This window comes from Acinonyx jubatus, chromosome B1 (assembly GCF_027475565.1).
Source record: "Acinonyx jubatus isolate Ajub_Pintada_27869175 chromosome B1, VMU_Ajub_asm_v1.0, whole genome shotgun sequence".
Taxonomy (NCBI): domain Eukaryota; kingdom Metazoa; phylum Chordata; class Mammalia; order Carnivora; family Felidae; genus Acinonyx; species Acinonyx jubatus.
Window position 1 is genome coordinate 3,933,626 of NC_069382.1, and position 25,562 is coordinate 3,959,187.

A 25,562-nucleotide genomic window follows, 5' to 3' on the forward strand; every position below is an offset into this window, starting at 1 on the left:
CTTCACTATAGGTCAAATTGCAACATAAATATCAACAATCCTAACCCCCAAATCCCAAATTCTGTCACTGGGGGATTAAATGTAAATAGTGGAGTATTTGGAAACATTTTCTTTACAGTGGTTAAACAAAAGAAATCTCTTTATAGAAATTCTCAAGCTCCTTAATAAAACAATTATTAACTTTTTTGTGGGCACACATGCTGAGCGAATGAAAACAGTTTCTATGCAGCCATGAAGTGACAAGTGAGAGCAGGACAGCTCTAAGTAACAATGTGACAACACAGTGGGCCAGAGAGGACATCAGTCCTGTCACAGGAGATCCTTAGAATTCCAGGGATGCTTACAGTGTTGATTGAAGTATGCCTGAGAAACAGACAACTGCTCCAAAACCTAATGGGAAACACGTAGCAACAAGGAGACTGGAGTCTTCCTCACCTCATTAATTAGAATTCGATGCTATTTAAAACTACTTTGCCATCAACCGATGGTGAAATGTTGCAACCACCTCATGGGTTTGCCCTGACACTGTTCCTTTTCATAGTTCATGTCATTATTTATCCAAAATCTTTGATTTGAGTAAAGACCCATAGCAATTAGCAGTCGATGGAATTCTTTTTTTGATATGTTTTGCTCATTTGTGTAATGATACCTAGAATGACCACTTCTGTCCCCCAAAGTGCTACCCTACCCCCATGGACTGACCACACAAAGGCATTCTAAGTGTGAAGGTACAAGGAAGATTATACAATTTTATGGAGACATGAAACCATCTTCCACACCTTAAAGACCAGAAACAGGACATATTTTTTCTCTGTCTCAAACAAAAAATTGTAGGTAACTGAGAAATGTATAGGAACCCAAGGAGTTCTTTCTTATCAGCTTTCTTTGCTTTGCCTCCTCTAGTAAAAATACCCACGTGAGAAAAAAAAATACCCACGTGAGAAAAAAAAAATGAGGATGCCAATCATGTAACGCACCAATATTTATAAAGCTCTTTGAGGCACTGACACCAATTTATATACTATTCACTGGAACCTCGACATAAAGTACAATGAGTTTAGTCGTCCCATCCTTAATATTTCCACTGCTGATCATGTTATAATACTGAAGACGGCAGGAATGCTGTTTTCTAAACTTTGTAGTTAACATATAAAGTGATCATAATGTTACCATGAGGACATAAATTGTTTAGAGACAGTGACTCAAATTAACATTCAGGCAGGTTTCCTTTAGAATAAGATAGAATTGTAGGAATTATAATAAAGTTATAAATTAAAATAATTATAAAACACTATAAAATAAAAAAGACAATGATATAAATTAGAATAAACGACTTTTAAATTATAAATTAAAATAAAATGGGAAATATAAGTATTGACAAAGAAGTATTTTTTAAGGGGACATACTAAGAGTTTTTCTAATGGAATGAGAAAGAAATACTTTTAACAAAGTCATATGACTTCATGGTTTAATAAATTGGATTCTCTTGTTTTTTTATGTCTTTGCAGTTTATAATTCTTTCTATTATTACAACATAACACTATTCTCTAGTATCATAATTTATTTGGAATAAAAACTAGTAAATAACTAATATTTAGAAGATCAGTAAGCGTGGAATCAATCTTGCATCAAACTACCAAGGATTAATACATAGATACTTTGCCAAACATCTAAAGCATAGGGCCATACATGTTAGGCGGGAGAAAGTTTACCTAATAATCCATAAAGAAGATAACTGTGTGCACAATATGACAAAAAGGATAAATGGAAAAGAGTTTCTAAAAATAGACAATGGATATTATAAATGACCCAGAAAAACCAAAAGATGTTTTATATCTGAAAATGCATAAAGAAAGTGCAAAGAAAATATATCATTGTATATTTAATATATCAATTACATATACTCTAATATATCAATATATTAACTAGATGTACAATTTTCTATAGGACTTTTCTCAATCTACAAAATGAAAAAAAAATCAAATATGTGACTTGTGTGTATTTCTGTTGACATTAGTGACAATACCATTTCATTTATCTAACCAATACAACCTCTTCTGCCCACTGTCAATTTTTTACCTAACTTTATATATGCAGCAAACAGTCCCTAATTAGTATAGAATTTTAAAGCCGAGGGTAAAGACTTATTTGCCTTATTTAAGTATGTTCATCAGTTTACCTAAGAAATTCCACTTTCTTGAAGGGGATGTTCCTGTTTCCTTTGACAAATTTAAAAAAAAAAATGCATAAACTTGTACAGGTACAATGCTTTCCTTGCTGATAAATTTTTTAAAAATGTAACTTAAAATCATTCCAGAAAATATTTTTTTCTTTCTTTATGGTAAAAATCATAGATCAGAAGAGAAAACTAATGGAGAACAGAATGCATTATGATGGTGCAAACCAAAAATTCTCTCCAGAGTTCAACGTTCTTTCATGTTTTTACTCCGCCCACCTCCCAGACTTTTTAGTGAATGTATTCTCTGACAATATAAAAGTTCCTTTTGTTGTTCTCTGAGTTGTACTTATGCATTTCTCTTCGTGCATTTTCTCTCAAATCTACAGTTGCTTAAAAACAATGGCGTATTGTCACTTTCCTTCAATTACCTTGACAGCATTGTTTTGCAGATCTTCAACAATTTGATGTCTATAAATGAAGTCAATGATTGCTTTTAATAACAAGTTTTTAAGTATTAAAGAGTGCACAAATCTGCAGTCTACTTTTTCTTTATTGTAACTAAAATTTTCCGGTAATTAAGTTCACATAATTAATTCCAATTAAGTTTCAGACTCTAAGTCAAACAGTGCTACCTAAATCTATAATATAAAGAACCAATACTTTACCTCACTTTCAAATTCCCTTGTTGGAGCTGGCCGTCGTAAACTGATAAAATATCAAAATCTTCTTCAAGAGCAAAGGTATGAAATGACAATTGTATCCGATTACGTTCTCCTGTGATAATGATCCACGTGCAGTTAGCGTAGTTTGGATAACCGTGTGGAAACCCTGGGCTCTCGATGGTGCCATTGGGACCCTGGACTAAGCCTCCACAGTTCTGACCTGGAAAAGAAAACACAGACACACACACACACAAAGAGCATATTAGTATATTACTGTGGCCTATCTTTCCTCTGGGATTTAAAAAAAAATTTCCAACCATTTTGACCAGTTTTTATAATGGCTTATTTTGCGGCTTATTTCATGCACAACTATTGAATGATAAATTGTAGCAGTGTTGTCCAGTGTTAACAGTGGGCGGGGGTGGGGGGAAGGCAAAGAAGGAAAATATACAAATTTGGGAACTCATTAGAAATTTGGGGAAAAAATTTTCTCTGTAATTTTAAATACATCTTCATCGGTATCAACCTACCATATTTGTGAAACAAATTTGGTGCCGATTATCTGGGTAGTATTATGCTGAATGCTGAACACCCTGCCTATAAGTCCCTTGCTCAGAGAAACTAAATTGACAGGTCAAATAACCACTATAAAACTACACTCATCCACACATATTGGCATATTCCAATGACTGCAGTGTGAAGCAATATGAATAATTAGGGAAAACCACATTTAGTATTCAAACTATTGGTTCTCACCTAATATGGCAAAGTCCCACAAAGTCAAAGAAAAACACAAAGCCACAGAAATCTTATCCAGTCCAAAATAAAAGGCGGACAACCAAAGAAATTAAGTTAGCAAAGATTAAGGAGCCGCCCAAGGGAATCAGGGACCTCCCCTCCGTCAAAGGTTTCCTATTCCCATGGCCGGGGATGGGTATTCAGCAGATGGGGGTAAGAGGACAAGTGCATCTTGCAGGGATGGATGCCATTGAAGAAAATGGCTTCCCTGGGCACGTCTGCAGGATATCCCACACTTTATTCCCCTTTCTTATTCTAATTTCCCTTAGATAGGTTGAATTGAATTAGGATTGCTCTCAGTATTCGAGTTTGACATTTGTGATGTTGTGATTTATAATAAGACATAAAGTAAGAAATAAATATATAGTTGGTCTTAGTCCCTTTGGCACAGAGCTCCTACAAACCTTGGAATGTCCTATGGGATGAAAGAAAAAAAATACATGTATGTCTTGTGTCATGTTAATGAGAGGATTTTTGGAAAGCACCTAAGGATGGGGCTGTTTCCAGGGGAAACCACCATGTGACCAGAAGGCCGGAACTTGCAGTCCCACGTCCACCCATGGCCTCCGGGAGGGACACAGGGGCTGCAGGTTCAATCAATTGCCAAGGGCCAACGACACCTATTAATCAATCACACCCACACGATACAGTCTCCATAGAAACACAAAAAGAAGGAGTTCAGAGGCCTTCCAGGTTTGTGAGCATGTGGAGACCCTGGAAGATCCTGTGCTGTGCATCTCTGTATCCGGCTGTGGATTGGCATCGTCTAATTTCTTTGGCACTAAACCAGCAACCTAGTGAGTAAACGGGTTTGCTGAGTTCTGCGAGCCCCACTAGCAAATTAACGGAACCCAAGGGAGAGGTCGTGGGAACCTCTCATTTCCAACCAGAAAGTCAGAGCTACAGATCACACCATGGACTTCCCGTGTGTGTCTGGAGCGGAAGGCGGTGCCGTGGAAACTTGCCCTGCGAAATGTGATGCTGTCTGCAGGTGAACGGCGGCAGGATGGAGGTGCCCTGCGCGACGCCCCAGCGCGGCCTGCTTGTTGCTGTGGGGGCACCCCCCTCCCCGACTACTGGTGGAATCGGTGCAGAACTGGTACAGAAGCCAAACCGCATGAGAAGGAGGAAAGACAGGAAGAGCAGAGCGCGCCACAAAGCTGCCTTTGGCCACTGAGCGGGTTAAAACTGTGCCTGAGAGCTGCTTCCGGGCGGCCTTGGCTGCCCAAAGTCTTATGGTATTGATTTTAACATTGGATTCTCTGGCAGTTCTCAGATATCAAGAGCGCTTCCAAGGAGCAGGCCCTTCTTTTGCTGTAAATTGTAGCCCCCGGATTCAGTGTACAAGATCTGCTGGGAATTAGCAACAGCCACCTGCTTGCCCACCACTGTTGTCTTGCCACCAGATAAACCCTCCCACCCTTCCCTTCCTGACCTCCCCTCCTGCCAGGCATCATCCTTCATCCACCTGCTTTTCTCCATGGTTCCCCACCTGTGTTTCCTTGTTTCTCCCACCCCCTCCTCTCCCCTCGTTACCATGTCTAGTGTAGGGTATGGACCTTCTGTGGCTTCTCTGTGCTACCCCCGTCCCTGCTACGATTTACACGTTCCCTGTTCTGTGACTTCTCATTTTGTGCCTGCCCAGGCTCTGTGTAGGTCAACCAGCCAGAAGGGAAAAGGTCAGGACAGACAGGCTATCTTCCCTAATGAACACACTTTAATTACTTTCATTGCAAACATCACCGCCATATGCGAGAACAAAACAACTCGTCTATCAAATCCTTCCCACCTTTTCTTTGTCTGGGGCTAGCTAGCAAGTGGCCCCTGGACACTGCCTGCAGGGTTTCATTCCTTCTCCATCTGGACATTTCCCACCAATACTCTCGAATGGATTTAAATGCTTTGACCCTAACAATGTAAGAAAGTTTGAGAGGGATCGGGGCATAGGCAGATTATTACACGTAGTATAAGTATCTGAATACAAGCATTATCCCTGCTTTTATTGTTGAACTGCAAACAGAAAATTATTTGCAACTATGTTTTACATGTTAAAAAAATACTACACAATAGTAGCTCTCAGAGAGTCAAGTCTTTCACAGGAATATTATCAAATGCTGGTGGGAGTTTGCTAAATCTTAATAAAGAAGATTTAATGAAAGGGATTTATGAGTTTAAAACCAAAGAACTAATAAGAAGCCCATTTTCCACTAAATTTAAATCTAACAATAACACTGTAACAAGTAGATATTAAAGCTGTGGGGGTTTTGAAGGTCTTTAAGGAAAATAGCTTTCCTGGTTTATCTAGCAATTCCTGCTTCACAGTAAATCAAAAAGTGAAAACTTGATTATAAATTGGAAGAAGGAAAAATAAATTCAAGGGAAAAAGTGTCAGCTGGAAAGTAGCTACTATTATAGACCCATCATGCTGAACCCGATTATCAGATATTAAGACTTTTCTCCAAGAAGTAACACTTAGGTTGCAATGGGTACCAATTAGTACATTAGATTTTGAAGAATGAGTCGCATTTGATCAGTAGACAGAATTTTCCACAGGCCCTGGGAGGAACTTTGGGAAGTGCTCAAAAGTTAGATGAGCAACCCTCCAGCCGGGATGCACATTCCAAACAACTTAGGGGCTTTCCACGTATCTGTCCCTCAGATAGATTCTGATGCAGTTGGTCTGGACCAAGAATATCCAGGACAACCTTGAAGAACAGAATCAGAGATCCTATGCTACTGAAGGTCATATCTTATTATAAAGCTATAGTAATTCAAGTGTCTAACTGGTACAAACCTAGATAGACAACGGGACAGAGTAGAAAGCCCCAAAACAAAGTCACAGAGATATAAATGCTAGATTTATAACAAATGTGGTTCTTCAGTGCGCTAGAAATAGGATGGTATTTTCTTTTTTTTTTTAAGTTTATTTATTTTGAGAGACAGAGAGAGTGTGAGCAGGGCGGGGGCACAGAGAGAGGGTCCCAAGAAGGCTCTGCACTGCCAGCATGGAGCCCACTGCAATTCTCGAACTACGGACCACGAGATCATGACCTGAGCCGAAATCAAGAGTGCGATGCTTCACCGAGAGAGCCACCCAGGCGCCCCAGATGGTTTTTTAATAGAATGTTCTGGGCCAACTGGATATCCAAATGGGAAAAATAAATCTTGATCCCTACCTTACTATGCATACAAACATCAGTTCCCTATGAATTGCGGACAAAAATGGAAGGTGTAAAACAATAACCCTTCCAAAAGAAAACAGCATAAAAAATCTGATCTGTGTGGCAAGCAAAGATCTCTTAAATGGAACCCCAAAAATGATACTCATGAAAGGAGAGAGTGAAAAAGAAATACAAACACTAGGATGTTTGTATTCAACAAATGGCATGTTCATAATGTAATGAAGAAACCTCATGAATCCATAAGAAGAAGGTAGTAGAATAGGAAAACAATGATTATAGGCAGATGGAGATTCAGAATCAGAGCCAGGTTTTTCTAAAATTGGAAAGAGACAAATGGATCATAATATGGAAGTCCTTCTGCAGCCCTGACCTCTCTCATCTGGGTGGAGGTCTATCCAAAAGGTATAAGAAAATAGCATTTTGTGCTACAAAAAAAAAAAAAAAATCCTGATTTTATTGGTCTGTCTTTGTAGGAACAACAACCCCCCACCCCCCGCTTTGGTCCCACTAGGGAATTGTGAACTTCCCAACAATTTACTCAATGTCTCCTGTCCCACTCAAGCATCTCGACTCTCATTTAAAAACAAAAACACACAAGGCATGTGAAAATAATTATTTGTCTACACATCAGTACTACAATGGTATTGACTACAACTCCTGAGAGAAATTCAAAATCTATACTAATGTTGAATTGAAGGACATCCCCTTAAAAACAATTACTGTGAGCTGTGGATCTCCGCATCATTATGATCTATTTGGGGTTCATGCTTCCTAACACACTCACAAAAAATAACGGCTGACACCAGCTGTGAATAGAGCAAAATTATTCCCCAAAAGGTTAACCCCAGGATGTGAAGTGATTATAATTCAGGAATGCAAATAACTTACAGATGACATTCACCATTGGCACCAGAACTTAATTCAGGTATCTTGGTAAGGTATGTCTGAAATAAAGATTGCTTCAATAGCAAAATGTTCTTTTAGTTGAATAAAGTAAAGCCACAGATGAATGTATGTGGATGATACATGACATCTATGTACATTTCTGGGTTCACACGCACTTACACAGAGAGTGTGGGACTTCCTGTAGCCCCACCACCAGCAAATGCCAAGGTGGAGGCTCTTCCTCAAACGTCCCAACAAAGACTTTTGCCTATCTCCCTCATACGACTGTCCCCTCTTGGTTATCCTACTCTAACAGGCGCTTGTCTGCTACAGAGAACCCTCAAATATTTTACAAATGTTTTCTTTTTAAATGGCTTAAATCTATGTTTCTTGATTTAAATGTCGGCCTTAAAAACAACTTAAAAGAAGCAGATTGTTTTAACTGGAAGGAAATTTAGTAGACACATTTTTAAATACTATAAACATAATCACGCATCAACATATTGCTCAACAGGCATCGACTGTAAGTACTTTTTTAAGTTATATTTCCTAAGGGCACTGAAGCAACCTGCGGATAATTTTAATCTTTTGGTGAAAATTGTGTTGTTTTTTACAGGATCGAAAGCTCACTTGTTACTGAAGAAAATGTCTACTGGTCTTCCTTCTTCAAGTTCGGATGATGGAAGTTACCTTGAAATCAAATGCCAATGTCAACGGAAGAAAAAGAATGTATGTATGTAATGATATGCGTTGCACACATACCTTAAATGCATGTCACATGGAAACACACAGAACTGTACCCACAGATAGTTTGTGAGATGCTACAATTCAAGTGAATCAAGTCAGAAAAGTTCCATACCCGCCGCAATTTTAAGAGATGGGCGTCTAACAACATTCTGTATCAGTTATATCTCATTGGAGCTCGGAAAACAAAAGAAGTTGGTATCTAAATCACATAGCAGCTAAATTATACCTTACGAAATACTTGGTTCCTTCTGAAGTAATCAACAGAATGTTAGGTGTCAGGGACTCATGCAGAGTTAATTTAGTGTAGATTTCTACCCAATTTAGAGATCCTCAATAGCACGGCTTCCCACACAGAGGATTACCAGCAGGCATTTTAATCCTCTCGTAGACTTTGGGAGTGAGGCACTGTTTTCAAACTACATTTTCACGCAGAATCTCAGTTTGCCAGACGGCAGTCCTGCGACATGAAGGGTATAGATACAAAAATGCAGGTGGAAGTGGAGAGTCATCCCAAGTTTCTCAGAAACAAAGTAGGGATTTCTGACGCCAGAGACTGGTGTTTGTCCCCCAAAACACCTCACTAGAGACCAGCCCCATACAAAATGCAATCCGTCTTAGGCTTGAGTACCGATCAAACTTTAGTGAATAGCTTAGATCGCACCGTGAAATCCAGATATTGGGAAACTCTCACTTCAGTTTTTCTTTAAAACTGATCTATCACTGCCATCACTTTTCCCAAACACTTCACTAATCCCGACACTGTTTAAAGTGGCATGTGTCACCCGATGTACGTGAGCGGTTTGTTTCAGAGCCGTAGTGTCCGGTCCTACAGAATGAATAACAGCCAGGAAAACTGGATCTAGGATGTGTCTTGTTTTGTTTGCTTGTTGATCCTGATTTTTATTCTCAGAAGGTCCATAAGACCACCGCTGCTTCCCTAAAGAGCCCACTGGCAACACCGAGTCCCGGTGAGGGTAGAGACGATGTCGGTTAAACAGGGGTGTGTACCCATGAAGGCTGTAGCGCACATTCTGACAGATACAGGGCGTGTTGTGCCCTGTGACAGTTCCCTACTCTGAAAGTCACTCTCGGAAAACACTCAGCTGAGAACGTGGCCGTACGTCCTTGGCATTTCTGAGATGAAAAAACCCCCTGCTCTGAAGGTTCCTGTACCCCCTCCTAAACGCTTACTGTCTATAATTTGTTCTCCTACTTAGCACACACCTTTCATTTCCTCAAAGAAAGCATTTGCTGAGATGATTCATCTGTGATTCATTCTGGTTGGCCGAAGCATCTGATGAACGAGTGTGTGTATCAACAAATGCCTTCCTGGATGCCACAGTTGTTGACAGTGTTGTTGCCCCAATTCTGGACCCGATGACCCATTCTTAGAAAGTAGTAGATGTCATTTTTGCAAAACTCATGTGCCAAGGTCTTGGCGTATACTATCTCATTTAATCCTTGCACAGCCTTTCAGGTAGAAGCTAGCCTAACTTTTGTTTTGATAGGTGTGACAAGATTTATGCAGACAAAGATTTATGATAAGGTAATGCCTTTGCTATGTAAATTCCACTGTGAGAGCAAATGTTTTCCTCTCTAGGGCATTTTGACATGAGATTTGGTTCAGTGGCTCCAGGGAGATATGGTCTATTATGTTCAGTATGGGAAGGAAGCCATTCCAGGAAAGGATACTCCATACTGAATTCTACCGACCCTGAAACCAGTCACAGGACAAATGATCACCCGGGCTGCAGAGGAATAACCCAGAGATAAGAAGATTTGGGAATATATATTTACATTCCAACTACCTGGCCCATGTAGAGGAAAGAATAGGCTTGTGTGTAAATACAGAGAATGAGCAGAAGCTATGTGAACATCACAGCTGAATCTCAGGCAAGACACACAGAAAATATAAACAAGTTTATATTCTGCTGCGACAAGTGCAACACTGATTTATTTTGAAAACAATGCAATTCAGGAAAAATTTTAAAAACTATTTATTATACTCAGCAGCCATCTCCATTCATTCCCTGTATCCTTTCCATGAAAACAACAATTTACGTTTGTCGTATCTTATGTACATTTCTATGCAAGGGAAATTTTACTTCTGTACCAGATTTTCTATCTCCAAAGCTTCTCCTATTTTGACATTTTTTATGGAAAGACAATACCACACACCCGTAGGTTTGCTACAGGACTAAAAATCACCTCCTCCTCTTGATGTAACAATGTCCTAACTCTGAAGTTAAAAAAAGAAAAAATAGTTAGCTGTAAACTTCGCTTGAATTTTTCATTGTCTCTAATGACTAAGGAATATGGCATACTCTTAAGTGGATCCGGAATTTCAAATATCAGCAGCTCTCAAATTTCAGAGATGGAAGAGGAAGTTTCCCTGATCAGATAAGTACTTTTTGAAGCGGTAAACAAATCAAATATGCATTAAACTCCGCATTATCTTCCACGGTTTCATCGATTATTTCAGGGTCTGCATTATTTGTAAGATGATTAATTGCACAAGGATCTTGACTCAAAAATGCCCTTCGTAGGACTTTGATTAAGGTGTTTTAAAATTAAGGTCTTCGGGCATTTTCTAGGAACGACACGTCCTGGAGGAAGTTTTAGAAGCATTATAGCTCTCAGAGCGCCAAGAGCAGCTGAATATTGGCTACTGTAGCTGAGAGCCTTAGGGTGCTTGGTTTAGTGTTAATCCCAAACACTTATGGGAGATTACTCACAACATGAGCAGAGAGAAAATGTAGAAAAGCCAAAGGCTCACGAGCCTGAGATGATGCCAAGGAATCAGTTCATCCCTAATGATTTCACAGCCCATGAACGAGGCCACCCAGGTAGCTGTTAGATTACGAATGAAGCACGGATGCCCGATTTCTAGTGCTTATAATAGAAAATGGGGTTTTCACCGGACTACAAATATAAAGCATAGGGTCTTTCTTCCCTCCAGTAAAGTCTGTTTTCATCACTACACATGGGCTTGATCTGCTTAATTTATTTCCTTTCCTAGAACACACTCCGCTTGTCCACAGCCTCGGGGCCTTCGCACATGCTTATCCATCTGCCCTGAGTGCCCTTCCCCTAGATCTTCCCGTATGTGACATCTCTCCATGCAGGTTGCAGTGCAGACTCTCATCTCCATCAGCAACCCCCCCCCGCACCGGCATCGATCCTCACTACCCTGCACCCTCTTGTATTTCCTTGTTGTATTTGGCATTTCATGAAAATATCCTGTTTACTTGTGTACTCGTTGACTACCTGTCTCTGTAACTGCTGTGGAACCCTTTCAAGCGTGAGGACACCACCCGCCTTGTGTATATCCCCATTCTAGAACAGTGTCTGGCAATCAGTGTTCAATCATTGAAGCACGTGGTCAAGTTGAGGCATATGCGTGTGGGGTAGGGATGACAGTGGCATAAATTTAATCGATATACACACTCAGGTGGACAGAGTCATCAAAGATATAAAGTAGTGGTACTAGAAGGAACTTCAATCATACTCCAGCCAGGCGATTGATTACCCAGGGCATTCAGACTGGGGTGTTGTCATTAGTATGCCGAGAAGAGGGGTCCTGCAATCTCCATGCTGTTCAGCAGCCTGATTGGCGAGAGCTCCCGAGACTAACTGAAGTAGTCCCTGCTTTATTTGAAGCTAAGTTTTTCCTCTGCAATCTTCCTGGTATATTGGCATCTCTGCCTTTTCGTTCTAAAAGGGGGTCATAATTCAGGGCAAGGGAAAGCTGCAGTGAGTCAGACCTGGAACCGCACAGATATGATGTCAATGTTGTTTCCTTAGCTACTGCACCCAGGGGAGGAAGCTTTAGTTCATTCTAATACTGTCATGATTTCACCAACTGAGAAATTTTTACATTAATGGTAATAAACTCATTCAATGTCTACCTACTCCGCAGGGACAAATTGGAGGAACTTTGTGCACGGTGTAGGGGCAAAATAGCATTGGTCTCCGAATCAAACAAAACCAAAGTGTGATGAATTTCCAGCATGGGGCGCTAGGGATTTGAATAGGTCACCTGGTCAATAGTAGCCTCAGTTTCCACAAATGGAAAATGAGGGTGATTTTGCAAGGTTGTGGTGATTTCTAGAAGGTGCCTTTGGGGGGCACCCACACCTGCTTGGTGCCCAGCCTGTATGGTCCCTTAAAGCACACTAAGGTACTTGAAATACCAACATTGAATTGTTGAATTATTTGACTTCATAGATTTTGAATGGCGGCGTTTATTATAGCACTAAACAAATCAAATTAACACAAAACAAACAAGCACAGCCCCACTTCATTGTGGTTCCCAGATCCCACAGTGATGCGCTTTAAATAGATGACTTTTTGCCTAAAACAGGTTCCCATCTAAATCGGAGTCTTTTCTTTCAGAACCTTCAAATCTGCATTTCTATACTGAAGCCAATTCTACTTTTCTCACAGAAACAAACCATACTCATCAATTCAGGGAATTCTTTCTCTCCATAGACGGTACAATTAACATTCTTAATTGGATGTCAGATATTTCTTTATCTTTTAATGCAATTCCTAGTAATGAAACACATCATTACGGACAAGTAGGATTGAATTGTTCCCCAAACTTGAAATAATGTTATTTCATACTCTTGCTTTAACACATGAGAAGTCAAAAGAAGCCTAAACCAGGCTCTCAAGGTAATGGTGGTGGATCAATGGAGGGAACTAAGTTTCCCTTAAACAGAGCATTAAAAAATCTAAGATATTAACTTATTTAGTTTAATCACGATGCCGTATAATCTGGTTAGTGTTCCTTGTTAAGAAAGGCAAAATAAAACTACCAGCTGAGTCTTTCCCTGGGTGCTCAGAATTTCTACCAGCAACCCTATCCTATCCTCTGCATGAGCCCCTTCTGGGCAGGTGGATTATCATTACACTTCCATTCCAGATTTCCTTCATTCCTGAACCGCAGGAAATGATTTCTAGATCATCGAGAGATATTTGAAAATTCTAATATTATGGTCTCTCTTAACATCTAGTGAGAGTTTACCTCCAAAGAGAAACTGAAATGTTCAAAAGTCATGCTAAAACCCCATGCTCCAATATGCGTCAGGAAGAACGGAGCCCGGGTAAACTGTTTGCAAGGAAGGTAAAGGAGAGCATTAATGGACGAGGTCCTTTGGAGTTAGGGAAGCTTTTCAGATTTAGGGTCTGAAGGCATGACAAATTACCAGGTATTTACCCTTCCCCAAATTAGCAAGTAAATGCTAAAAAATGAAAAATAAACATGTCATGAGTTTTCCACTCTTTAATACTATGCAGAATAATTGAGGTGACATTCGTTAGAATCTTAAGGGCTATTTTATAGATTTAATATAAAAGAATTGGTCTCCAAGAAGTTGCATGTAAATTTATTTTTTAAAGGGTTTGTATGTATTTGTGCTTTGGGCAAATAGACCATGGAGACCTATAAGACTCCTGACATGCTACAGGTCTCAATTTAAGGTCTCTCTTGTTCCCACTTCCTCAAATCTGGAGATGATTCTGCCACCCAGACCCTCAGTGGCTTCACGGAGGGTCTTGGTCACTCACTGGCCCTCAATGGTGCCTTGGCCATTAGTCCTGTGATGGAAAGTCCACCCAAGGAGCATAAGGACAATGAGATTCTCTCTGTGGCCCTCCTCTCTCATACAGGCACAGACTATTAACCTCTCCCCCTGCTACTCAATGGAATGATGTTGAGATTTGTATGTGGATTTTGTGTCCACCTGGAAGAAAAATGTAATTTTGGCACGGTGGCTGCACATAGAAAACTATGATATATGTCATCATTTACAGGGTTGATTTCACATTCTACTAGGTTTCATCTTTGAACAGAATTTTGACACTTACAATCATGTTTTTACCCAGAGTCTTTGTGATTTTAGGTAGTGACTTTGTAGGGAATTTGAGGGTGTACTATAAAGTCCCCGATATGATGGTAGAGAGACATCATGACGCCCACTGTCCCAGATTCAGTGTTTGGCGAGACCTGGGATCTGGCTACTTGTTAAGTGCATTTTATGGACGGTGGGGAAGGATGCATGTCTACTGTGGTAACAGCATCAGTGTGTAAAGAATTTGTTTCCATATATACCTTAGATTGATTTGAGTCAGGAGCGAATCCAGGAGTTCCTCGGTACTGATGCTTAGTCCATCGGAACCATGAAGTATCAATCCCATTACCATATTCCCTACACTGTGACTACCTATTTCCCTTGGCCCCAAATCTCTCTTGCGGGCTTCAACTGCTCTATCAGCCAGCGCATTTGAGAAGAGTGCGTCATTGTTGATAACCCATCATTATTTTCTGAATCTTTTCATGAAGAGATAAGAGCTCTAGACTGAAAGCCACAGGAGGGCAGATGTCTTCCTCCTAGACCGGTGTTCCAGTTCCAGGGCTGAGTACAATGCCTAGCACAAATTAAACATTCAGTATACAGGAGCAGAAAAGCCAGGCTGACGGCTGTATCTGATAGAGGATACTGCTACAATACGCACTGAATACTCACCATATGGCAAGCACTTTCCATAAATGTTCTATCCTCGCAGGGATGTTGATAGACCTTGGCATTCCTCTTTTTGCTGATGGGGAAACTAAAGAGTTGGGTGCTTTGACCAAAGTCACACCCACATACCCATAAGCAGGGGAAGGGGAAAGTGAACCAGAGTATTTTATTTTAACACTGGCGCTCATTCTATTATGCCACAATGTAGAAACCTTATACTATTTCTTCCTTCTGTTTTCTAAAAAGAATAACTCTTACACACTGTATTACAGAAGCAAAGGACAGTTTCTAAATCCTTAGAACGCTCCTACTGCTCTTTGTGAGGAGACAGGTAATTATGTAAATTGAGAAAGAAACAAAAAAATGTGTTTCTGTATCTGAGCTGAAGACTGGGTTCTGCTTATGTGTCTCTATTTATAGGCGGCCATGTGAGAAAGCCAAAAACTATTTCTAGTTTCAGTTGTATTCCTCAAATAAGTCTTTTGACCCAAAGCTATTATATGAGTTAGTACTTAAAAAAGGGATTTGGGGTTACAATAATATTTTTAGGCGTGGGACTGGGGGCACTATACTGCACAACTCCAGGGGGTGCTATCACCCAGCTGATTAACGATAAATCTATTGGGAACTCGACTGGTATCAGAATTTCTCACATCTTAAATGGAGTGACATTATATCTAAATAGGCACAAACAAGACGGAGACACTGACAAACAGCTCTGGAAATATCGGAAAGAAAAGCTCCATTTATGGATCTGTTGTTGTAATCGATCTTTACCACGTGTCTACATCTGTTTTTATGCCCTTTCAACTTCCTACGCTGCAGGCAAGACAGCAAAGCCCTGGCTTCTGTCCCCTAGTTTATCTTGGTTTGGTGATACTTCTGAAGAAATCATGCATGATATTGAAATTCCATGGAGGATTAGGATTGCCAGTAACAGCTACTTTGGCTGAAGAGAACTAATGTTCTTTCAAATCTGGGGCCTTGAGTTGGAAGAATATAAGGTCTAGAGGTGGCTTTGCCTGTGTTTTTTACTTTACTGATTTCTAATTAGAACTTTGAGGGCACAAAAGCTTCCCCCTCTCCTTTAAACATGGTTTTGTTCAGTTATATCTAGATTCGATTCCTTTTTGTTTTACCCGAGTTTACCTTCCAAGGTTTGAGATCAGAAATAAAACCAGGGGTGGGGTAGGGAGGGGAGTAGCTTTTTTCCTAGATAACGAATATTCACAGAAGTGTGGATCTGTTTTGCAAGAACATACTAATTTCATTTGCTTTGCTTCAAGTTTTTAAATGCAACAGGAGATTATACTCCTAAGTATTTGTAACCATAAAGAATATGGACATGGAGATAAGGGGCCATTTGCAATGTTAACTGATCACAGCTTGGCACAGTAAATGAAAACATTTAGCTCTATTGGAATGTCTGAGAAAACTATCATGTGAGGCTAAATGGATGGCACTATAAAGGCTGAGGCTAAAATGTATGCGTTGCTTTCAACCACGAAAAAATCGTAGTGATGTGTAAATTTCCATACCATTGAAAGTGTAAAAGTAAAGAATGTCATATAGCTGGCATAGAGCAAAGGGAAAATTAATACATGATAAAAAAAAGTATTTAATTATCAAGAGTTAGTTGTCAAAATGGGTGAAGGGGGTCAAAAGCTACCTCCAGTCATGAGATCGATAAGTCTTGGGATGTCAGGTACAGCATGGTGAATATAGCTATTAATATTGCATTGCATATTTGAAAGTTGCTAAGAGAGTAGATCTTAAAAGTTGTCATTGCAGAAAAAAAAGTTCTCATCTCAAGAAAAAAATTTGGTAACTATGTATGGTGACGGATGTTAACTAGACTTCTGGGGTGATAATTCTGCAATACATAAATACTGAATCATTATGTTGTACACCTGAATACGGTATAATGCCGTAGGTCCATCATATCTCAATTAAAACAAAAATCAACCGCTGGCATGTCCAGGAAAGAAGATTATTAAAACCATTCTCTAATGGTGCCCGGGATTTTAAAATCAGTAAGTCCACGAGGAATGCCTGCCTCAAAGCCTGGCCTGCACGCTGGACCATCACAATCTGTGCCATCACAAATTCCAGCTCTTCCCCCGCGTAGCTTGGTTATAATCATTTGTAGAAAATAAAACTTGGAACAAACACAGGTGGCTCAGAGAAGAAAGAAGAACGTTTCGTCGTTTCTCAACTCAGCGTCATTCTCCACATTGACACCCAAGGACCCAACCCCTGCTGGTTAGCAGCTCCCGTGTCCCCAGCTGCAAGATGAAGTCCATGTGATCAGCAGCCTCGCAGAGTCTCACACGTCTCCCGTGGACATGTGCACCATCTCAGTTTCCACCAGGTGTATGATGACAGCCGGTCGTTATTATCTCTAGCCCAACCACTTAAGAGTTAGATGAAACCCACCCATCTCCTCCCCCTCTGGGAAGGGGCATGTTTACTATGGGACGCCATTTTGATTCACTGAACACAACAGGCTCTGAGAGTGAACACAACCCTAGCTTAGGAAGACGACGGCCTGCAGGCCAGGGACACAGGTTGTGTCGCAAATCTGGGACTCTCAGACATGACGGAAGACCCTGAGTCCATTCTGTGGTCTAGTCACTGACCTAGACGAGAGGCTGACTTGGAACACGCCTCAGTCTCGAGTTTCCTCTGAGATAAAAAGTAGCTGCACGGTCAGCAGGAGCCCGAATTGTCAACCCTGCAACACCATCTTCCAATCGAACTAGCAAGACAGGAGATAAGGAGAGGCAGGGGAAGAAGTGATCGATTCTATTCCCAGTTGTAAAGAATCGAGAGATGACATTAATAGGAGTCTTCAAAAGAACCACAAAAGTCTAAGGGGGCTACTGGAGAAATGATCTCAGAAAAGGAACTCAGTCTCAGATATCGGGAGAGCAGGAACTATGCAGCCCAGTTGGACATTTCTTTTAAGTCTAGCTTATTAACATCAGTAAAGCTCTTTTGAAACAAGCACATGAGACTTCCTTTCTGATATTTTCTCTGTTTTGCTTTGGGGGGAAATGGGTCTTGTGGTCGAGTGGGACCAGCGGGGCCACTTCTGTCAGCCCACAGGAGAGAACCAATGTGCCCAACTGGCCAAGAACAGACCCTCCCCAGATTCAGCAGGCAGGGCCACTCCAGTCGCAGGGACTCATTAAAGGCAGACAGAGCTCTGTCTGTTTCCTCGCCACAAGTTCAGGCCATTTAGTAAAACTTTCCAAAGCAGACTATCTGGTGATAATACCAGGTGATGGTTTTAGAGATCAAGTAAATGACTTTTCTTATCTACAAAAATCTGACAAGGGTAAAGGATAATTTGATCCACAGCCCACCAAGTAACTGATGAAAGGTGACAATCACTAATGCACAACTAAATTAAAAGTTTCACTTTCAGTAGACTATTGAGTAGATTGATGGTTATTTTTCATGCTGCAGCAAAAACACATGGAAAGTACAATCTTCTTCCTATCACGGAAAATTCCATTACTGTGATTTAATTCACCATAGTAACTTGTCTGTTTTGGTGTGGATGCATATCGTGTCATTTCCCTCTCTAGGCAAGTTCTGAAACCTCAGTTTTAAACAAAGGAAAGGCTTATAGGCAACAGACGTTCTGAAACAGACTTTAGGAACCCCTGATCATGAGTGTTTCTATTTGTTTCAAAATAGAAACTTTGCTTTGTGATTTATGACGTGCATTAAAATAGTCCTAGATAACGGCTCAGTGTTGTCAATCAGCTGCAGGGGTTCCTGATCTCAATATGATTCTTGGGCAGCTCAGTTCCCCCGGGCTGAAAACAAAATCATGACACAAATGGCAAGAAGGAAACATCGGAGGAAAATCTATTTTCAAACATACTTCTCTGGAACTACAGAGCATGCTAAATAACTTTTTGAATTTGAATTGAGGTGTTTGCAAATAACGAGTCTTTATCAAGGGTCATGCTTTAGGATCTTGAGGAAGACGTACAATTTTCATATTGTTATTCATGAAAAATATCTCAGTCGCCACTTTTCTCCAAAGTGCGTCGTTGAGGATAGTTTAGGATTGAGCTGGGTTCATTTTCTCATGATCAGGGTTTTGATATCCGAGTTACTAGGGTTGGTTCTGCACATTAACTGAATACAGTTCTCTGAGTTTGAAAGTAACCTCCAAAAGTCTCATAACAAGCTTCAGAAACCAATGGGGTTTCTGGGACCAATTTAACACGACATTTGTTTGGTGCATTTTCTATTTGTCTATGGCATTGTCTGTTGTCATAACTTTAAACCATTACTCTGGGCTGGGCTGGGTCGAGCACTGCCAGTGTACCTAAAGTCTTTCTCCAGAATTCAGCTCAGGCAGTGGCTCAGGCAAACCTCAAGTAAATACAGATGTATATGGAAAGGATATGAATGGTTCTGAAACATCCATCCCTTCCATGTGAATGTAACCTCATTAGGATAATATCTCTGGTCTCTCTCCACCCACCCCTTTCCCCTCCTAATTCAGGAGGTAGAGTAAATTATTTGCTTTCTGAGTTTGGAAGGGGAAATGGAAATTGGGAACACGGTTCCTTCCTCTCTCCCATTCTTAAGCAACATACAGTCTTCTGTGCCCTTTTAGAGAGAGGGTTTGCACACGCAAAGGTGTGGATGAGCTTTAGTGAATGGGGTTTAATGGGGGAGAGAGAGAAATGATGATGATTTAATGCAAAAGCTTCATACCGGGAAAACTAGGTACTGTAAGTATCAACTAAACTAACATTAGCTTAATTGGTAATAACTGATGTTTGCTGATGTTCACTGGTTCCCCTCAACCATATATATTTGACTTATTTCTCAGTCTATTCATACCTTAGGTAGGGAAGAAGGTTATTTATTGGGCCCCTTCTGCATATCCAGACAGACAACTTTGGAAGGTAGACTTTGGCCAAACTCACTCTCTCTCTCTCTTGCTCTCTCTCTAAGACAACACATAACTAACAATTACTTATAAATGAAGCTAATCAAGCATATAGACATACCTCCAATCTCTCGTAATGTTGTCTCAATCCTCATGAAGTTTGTCCATCAAAGGAGACATACAGATTCTTTTCCATTAATAATTCTAAGGACTTTGTCTAACTAAGACTCAGTTTTGCTTCTTCTGACTTTATCAAAACATCTTCTTAAATGTAGACAGCTACCTTTTTCATGAACTTGGGTTCCTTTCTCCTGCAAATTTGTTCTTTGTAATTATAACGGAACAGGAGCTCCTTTCATGTTAATATTCTGGCTGATTTCAGTTCCCACTCAACCTCCTGTCTCCAACCCACCCTCAGAGGTTTTAAAAGTGGCTCCAGGAAACAGGACAAAGCCAAGTGATGGAAAGTGAATGCTACAAAACTAATTGTCTATGTAGAAAGGAAGCATGAAGGTACAGACATGAATCCTAGCTTATTTTTATTTTTAATTGAAGTAAAAGCTTTGGTGATCAGAATTTGGAAAAGAAACTCAAATTGTAACGTATGCTTCAACTAATATTTTAAAAGGAAACAAACAGTTCAATTCATTAAGTTAAGTGTTTGCCAAGTAGCTTCTAGGTGCATAAGTTTGTTGTATTTGTTGTAGAAAACATGATATGTAATCACCTTAACAATTTAGTTGAAATGTCAAGGGAATATAAAGCCTAAGTAAGGCATGAAGAGACGTTAAATGAAAATATCATTTGCCTAAGAAAAGCACAACAGCCACTCATATGTATAATAAAATTAAAACTGACATGTAAAAATTAATCACTGAAAGAACCTCAACAATAAAATACGGATTCGAGGTCAGCTATTTCATTTACTGGGAATGGGGAAAAAGTGTTTTCTGGCATTCATCAAATAAATATTGATTATCAGCTGCTTCCATGTTCTAGCCCCTGGAGTTCTATCACGGAAGACAAAGATCCATGTCCTGTGGCACTGTGTATTTCAGTGCAGAGGTAAACAATAAACAATGACCACAATAAGTACACTAATTGCGTGCTATGTTAGGAGACAAGAGGTGTTATGCAGGAAAACGTATGACAGAGTAAGGCGGAAAGGGAGTTGCCAACGGGAGTGAAAGTTAAGTTAGGTTTCAGTGGGAGGTGACCTTGAGCAAGGAAGGACGTAAGGAGCGTTTCATGAAGATATCTGCAGAACATGGAAGGTGCAGCGGCCAAGGAGGACTGCACCAAAATGGGACACAATGGCATGCAGATTCTTTTGAGCTAAAAATAATCAAGACAAAGACTCAGGGAGAAACTTTGAACCCCCGCCCCCCAACATGCCTGAAAATAATTAGGTAGAAGGCCTGTACCAGGAAGAAAGCTATTAACAGAGATTCCTATTTACTTAAGAAACTTACGTGTATTACAGGGCGACCTGAGTTTTCCAAGTACCTCCTCTCATCTTCCCACTAATGGCCTTTCTCCCCTTTGTATCCCCAGATCCCTACACCTCTCTGTAACTTAGGATCATGTATATACTTCATTTTTCCTGTCTTTGGAATCTCACACCTGTATGGATTCCTCAGATGTATAAAGCTAGATATGATTTTCTCCTATGAATCTGTCTCATGAAATATTAATTATTAGTCCAGCTAGAAGAATCTTGAATAGAGGAAAATTTCTTCCTCTCCAGCAGAAGTGAGCTGAGTGAATGGAAGCATAGGAGGAAATGAAGTCTGAGAAGTAACCTTAGGTGTGGCAAAGGTCAGGTCTGGCATGATTATATAAGGCTACTATTATTTTGGATTCTAATTTGAATGACGCGGTCAGACCTGAAGAGCTATTGCTATATATTGTCATATCATGGATGCAAAGCTTAAAGGACTTGACCTTAACTGATGAACACATTTACTGACTAATCAAAAACCCATTTCCCACATATTCTGAGTTTGTTTGATTTTCAGTGCCACACCTAATTTGCAAATTGTTGTAAACAGAGAACTAGTAAAGTTTATTATAGAAGAAATCAACAATGTTATCTAATAACTTCAGCTTTAAGGCACACTGAGATAGCCTATAATCACTGAGTAAATTGAAGAATTTATTTCGTTTGTGTTACTTTGGGTAACTTGTCTTTATTTTGCCTCACATATAACTCAACGCAGAAAACAGTGAACATTCCTCAAAAACATTTTAAGGCAAATGAACAACCAAAGCCACCCAGCACAAAATATTACGATTAATTTAAACAGCAGAGCACCGGGGCACCTGGGTGGCTCAATTGGCTAAGCGTCCAACTTTGGCTCAGGTCATGATCTCGCAGTCTGTGAGTTTGAACCCCACATCAGGCTCTGTACTGACAGCTCACAGCCTAGAGTCTGTTTCAGATCCTGTGTCTCCCTCTCTCTGTGCCCCTCCCCCTCTCGCACTCTGGCTCGCTCTCTCAAAAATAAATAAACATTAAAAAAAAAAATTAAACAGTAGAGCACCAAAAGTCTGGGAAGAGAAGAGCTGGAGAGAATTTCTTTGGAAAATGAGAACATTCCAAAGCACTGTGCATAGTGGGAAATGAGCGAATCATATACACGCTTAGGGAAAGACCAGAGAATCCCTAATTTTTCACGTCTGCTTGATTGCTGGATTCAGTGCAAGCAAGAAGCAAAAGCCAAGGGTAAAATGGCACGGGTGCTATTTGTAAAGAGCTGAGGAAAAACAAACAAACTTGGCATAAAGTATTCTCTTTTCGGCAAAAGTTCCCTTTACAGAAGTAAAAATGAAGACATTCATGAATAAACAAAAGCTGAGAGAGTTTGTTGTGAGCACACCTGCCCTAGGAGAAATGCCAATGGGGGGGGTCTTCTGGCGGAAATAAAAGGAGACAGTAACTCAAAGTTGTACAACGTAATAGATAATTCCAGCAAAGGCAAATAGCAAATATTACAGACACCGCTATTCTATTTTTGGCTAACTTCCTTCTTTTTCTACATGATTTAAAAGACAAATGTATAAAACAATAACTATAAATCTATGTTAACAAGCACACAAAGTATAAAGATGTAATTTGTAACAATATTAACACCAAGGGAGAATTCAGAGCTGTAGAAGAGCAGAATTTCTTACGCTCTTGATACTCTGTTAGCATCAATTTAAACAGGATAGTTATAATTTTAGGATGTTAATTGTAATCTCTATAGTTATTACCAAAAAAAAAGTTACTGAAAAATATACACAGATGTAAATGTGAGGAAAAAGATCAAAATGGAACACTACGGAAAAAAATAAGCACAAGAGAGGGCAGAGGTGGAGGAAATAAGGGAAAAAAAGTTTAAGACATTTAGAAAACAAATAGCAAATGTCAAAAGTAAGCCCTCTCTTATTTGAGATTATTTTAAATGTAAATTGATTACATTTTGCATTCAAAAAGCAGAGAGGGACAAGATAGATTTTTTTAAAAATACACGATTGGGGCGCCTGGGTGGCTCAGTCAGTTAAGCATCAGACTTGATTGCAGCTCAGGTCATGATCTTACAGTCATGAGATTGAACTCCCAGTTGGGCTCTGTGCTAGACCTGGATCCTGCTTAAGATTCTCTCTCACACTCCCCCTCCTCCTCTCTCCCACTTGTGCGCATGCTCACACACAGGCTCTCTCTCTCTCTCTCTCAAAAACAAAATACATGATTCAATTAATTATATGCTGTATATAAGGGATTCACTTTATATCCAAAGACACAGTTAAATTCATACTAAAAAATTCGAAAAAGATGCCAGGCAAAGACTAACCGGAGAGACCTGGGCTGGTTATATTAATATCAGAAAGTAAGAGACTTTAACTCAAAAAACAATTATAAAGGTAAAATGATACTTGATACTGATAAAAGTATTAATTCGTCAAGAAGACATAGCAATTATAAGTATTTATGCACCAAACAAAAGAGCTGTAAGATCTGTGAAGCAAATACTGATGCAGAAGAGAAAAGGCCAGTTGTACAATAGTATTTGGAGACTACAATACTCCCATTCAATAACAGATAGGAAATCTAGACAGAAGATCACTGAACAAATTGACAACTTGAACAAAACTATAAATCAACAAGACAGAATTGATATACATAGACCATGCCACACACTAACAGCAGAAAATATTCTTCTCAAGTACAAAAGGAACCATATGTTGGATCACAAACAGGTCTAAATGAATGAAACATATTTAAATAATATCTAATAATTAATATATATTATAAATTTATATATAAATACATATATTTAATATATATAATTAATGTATTTAATATATTCCCTTGACATTTGACACACTGGTTGTACTTAATTTTTAAAATTAGTATATATATATTAAATATTATATATAATTTAATATATCGTCTCCAATCATCATGAAATAAAGCTAGAAATTAGTAACAGGAGGACAATTCACAAATACGTGCAAATAAAATTACTAATTTAAAAAGTTAAGTACAATCAATGTGTAAAATATCAAGGGAAATTTTAAAATACCTACATCTGAGTAAATAGAGGACCACAACACACAAAAATATAAGAGAGTGAAAGAGTGCTCATTGGGAAATTTACAGCTGTAAACACATAACTTAAAAAGAGAAGAAAGGTCTCAAAACAACAACCTAACTACACATTAAGTGATTATAAAAAGAAAAGGAAAAGCAACTAAAGCATAGCAGGTAAAATGAAATAATACACAGATGAGATAAATAAAAAATAATAGAAAACATAATAGAATCAATAAAACCAACAGCTGTTTCCTCAAAAAGATAAAAAAGAATTAACAATTTTTAGGTAGCCTAAAGCAAAAGAAACAGACAAAACACAAATAACTAAAATCACAGATAACTAAAACTGGGGAAATAAAAAGGATAATTCTATAAATACTCTTATCCCACAAAATTACATACCGTAGAAGAAATGGACAAATTCTTAGAAACACATATGCACCAAAACTGAATAAAGAAGATACAGGAAAATCTCAACAGAGCTGTAGTAAGTGAAGAGATTCAAACAGTAATCCAAAACCTCCCCTAAAAGAAAATTCCAGTACCAGATTCCCTCACTGGTTAATTCTACCACATGTTTAAAGAGCTGACTGTAAGGTAACTTTAAATTCTTTCAAAAATAGAACAAGGAAGGATATTTCCAATTCTTTCTATGAGGTTGGTATTACCCTAATGCCAACAACAGACAAAGACAACACACACAAAAGAACTCCCACAGACCATTATCACTTGCGAATATAGATAAAAAAATTCTTCAACGCAATACCAGACTGAACCCAACAGAAAATGTACAAAAATCATACTTAGCGGTAATTATTATTAATAAATAAATAAATAAATAAATAAATAATCATACTTAGTTACCAAATAGGCTCTATCCCAGGGATACAAAGGTGGTTCAACAGAAGATAATTATCCAACGTAATATGCTACACTGGTAGAAAAAAAAAAAAGACAAATATATAATACCCCATCACCTCTCTAATGCAAAGAAACAAAAAGAAGCATTTAATAAAAATCAACACTTTTTTTTCATGGTAAAAATACTCAAACAACTAGGACTAGAAGGGCACTTCCTCAAT

The 25,562-nt window shown here is 39.2% G+C and overlaps 1 protein-coding gene across 2 annotated transcripts in view; it reads right to left on the reverse strand.

Annotated features, from left to right (window-relative positions):
* Positions 1-25,562, reverse strand: part of CSMD1 (CUB and Sushi multiple domains 1) — a 1,996,605-nt gene that overhangs the window by 1,624,310 nt on the left and 346,733 nt on the right. For both annotated transcript variants that reach the window (XM_027049973.2, XM_027049974.2), the window contains exon 2: positions 2,845-3,061. In XM_027049973.2, coding sequence (XP_026905774.1) covers positions 2,845-3,061 — 217 coding nt within the window. The remainder of the gene's footprint in view (positions 1-2,844; positions 3,062-25,562) is intronic.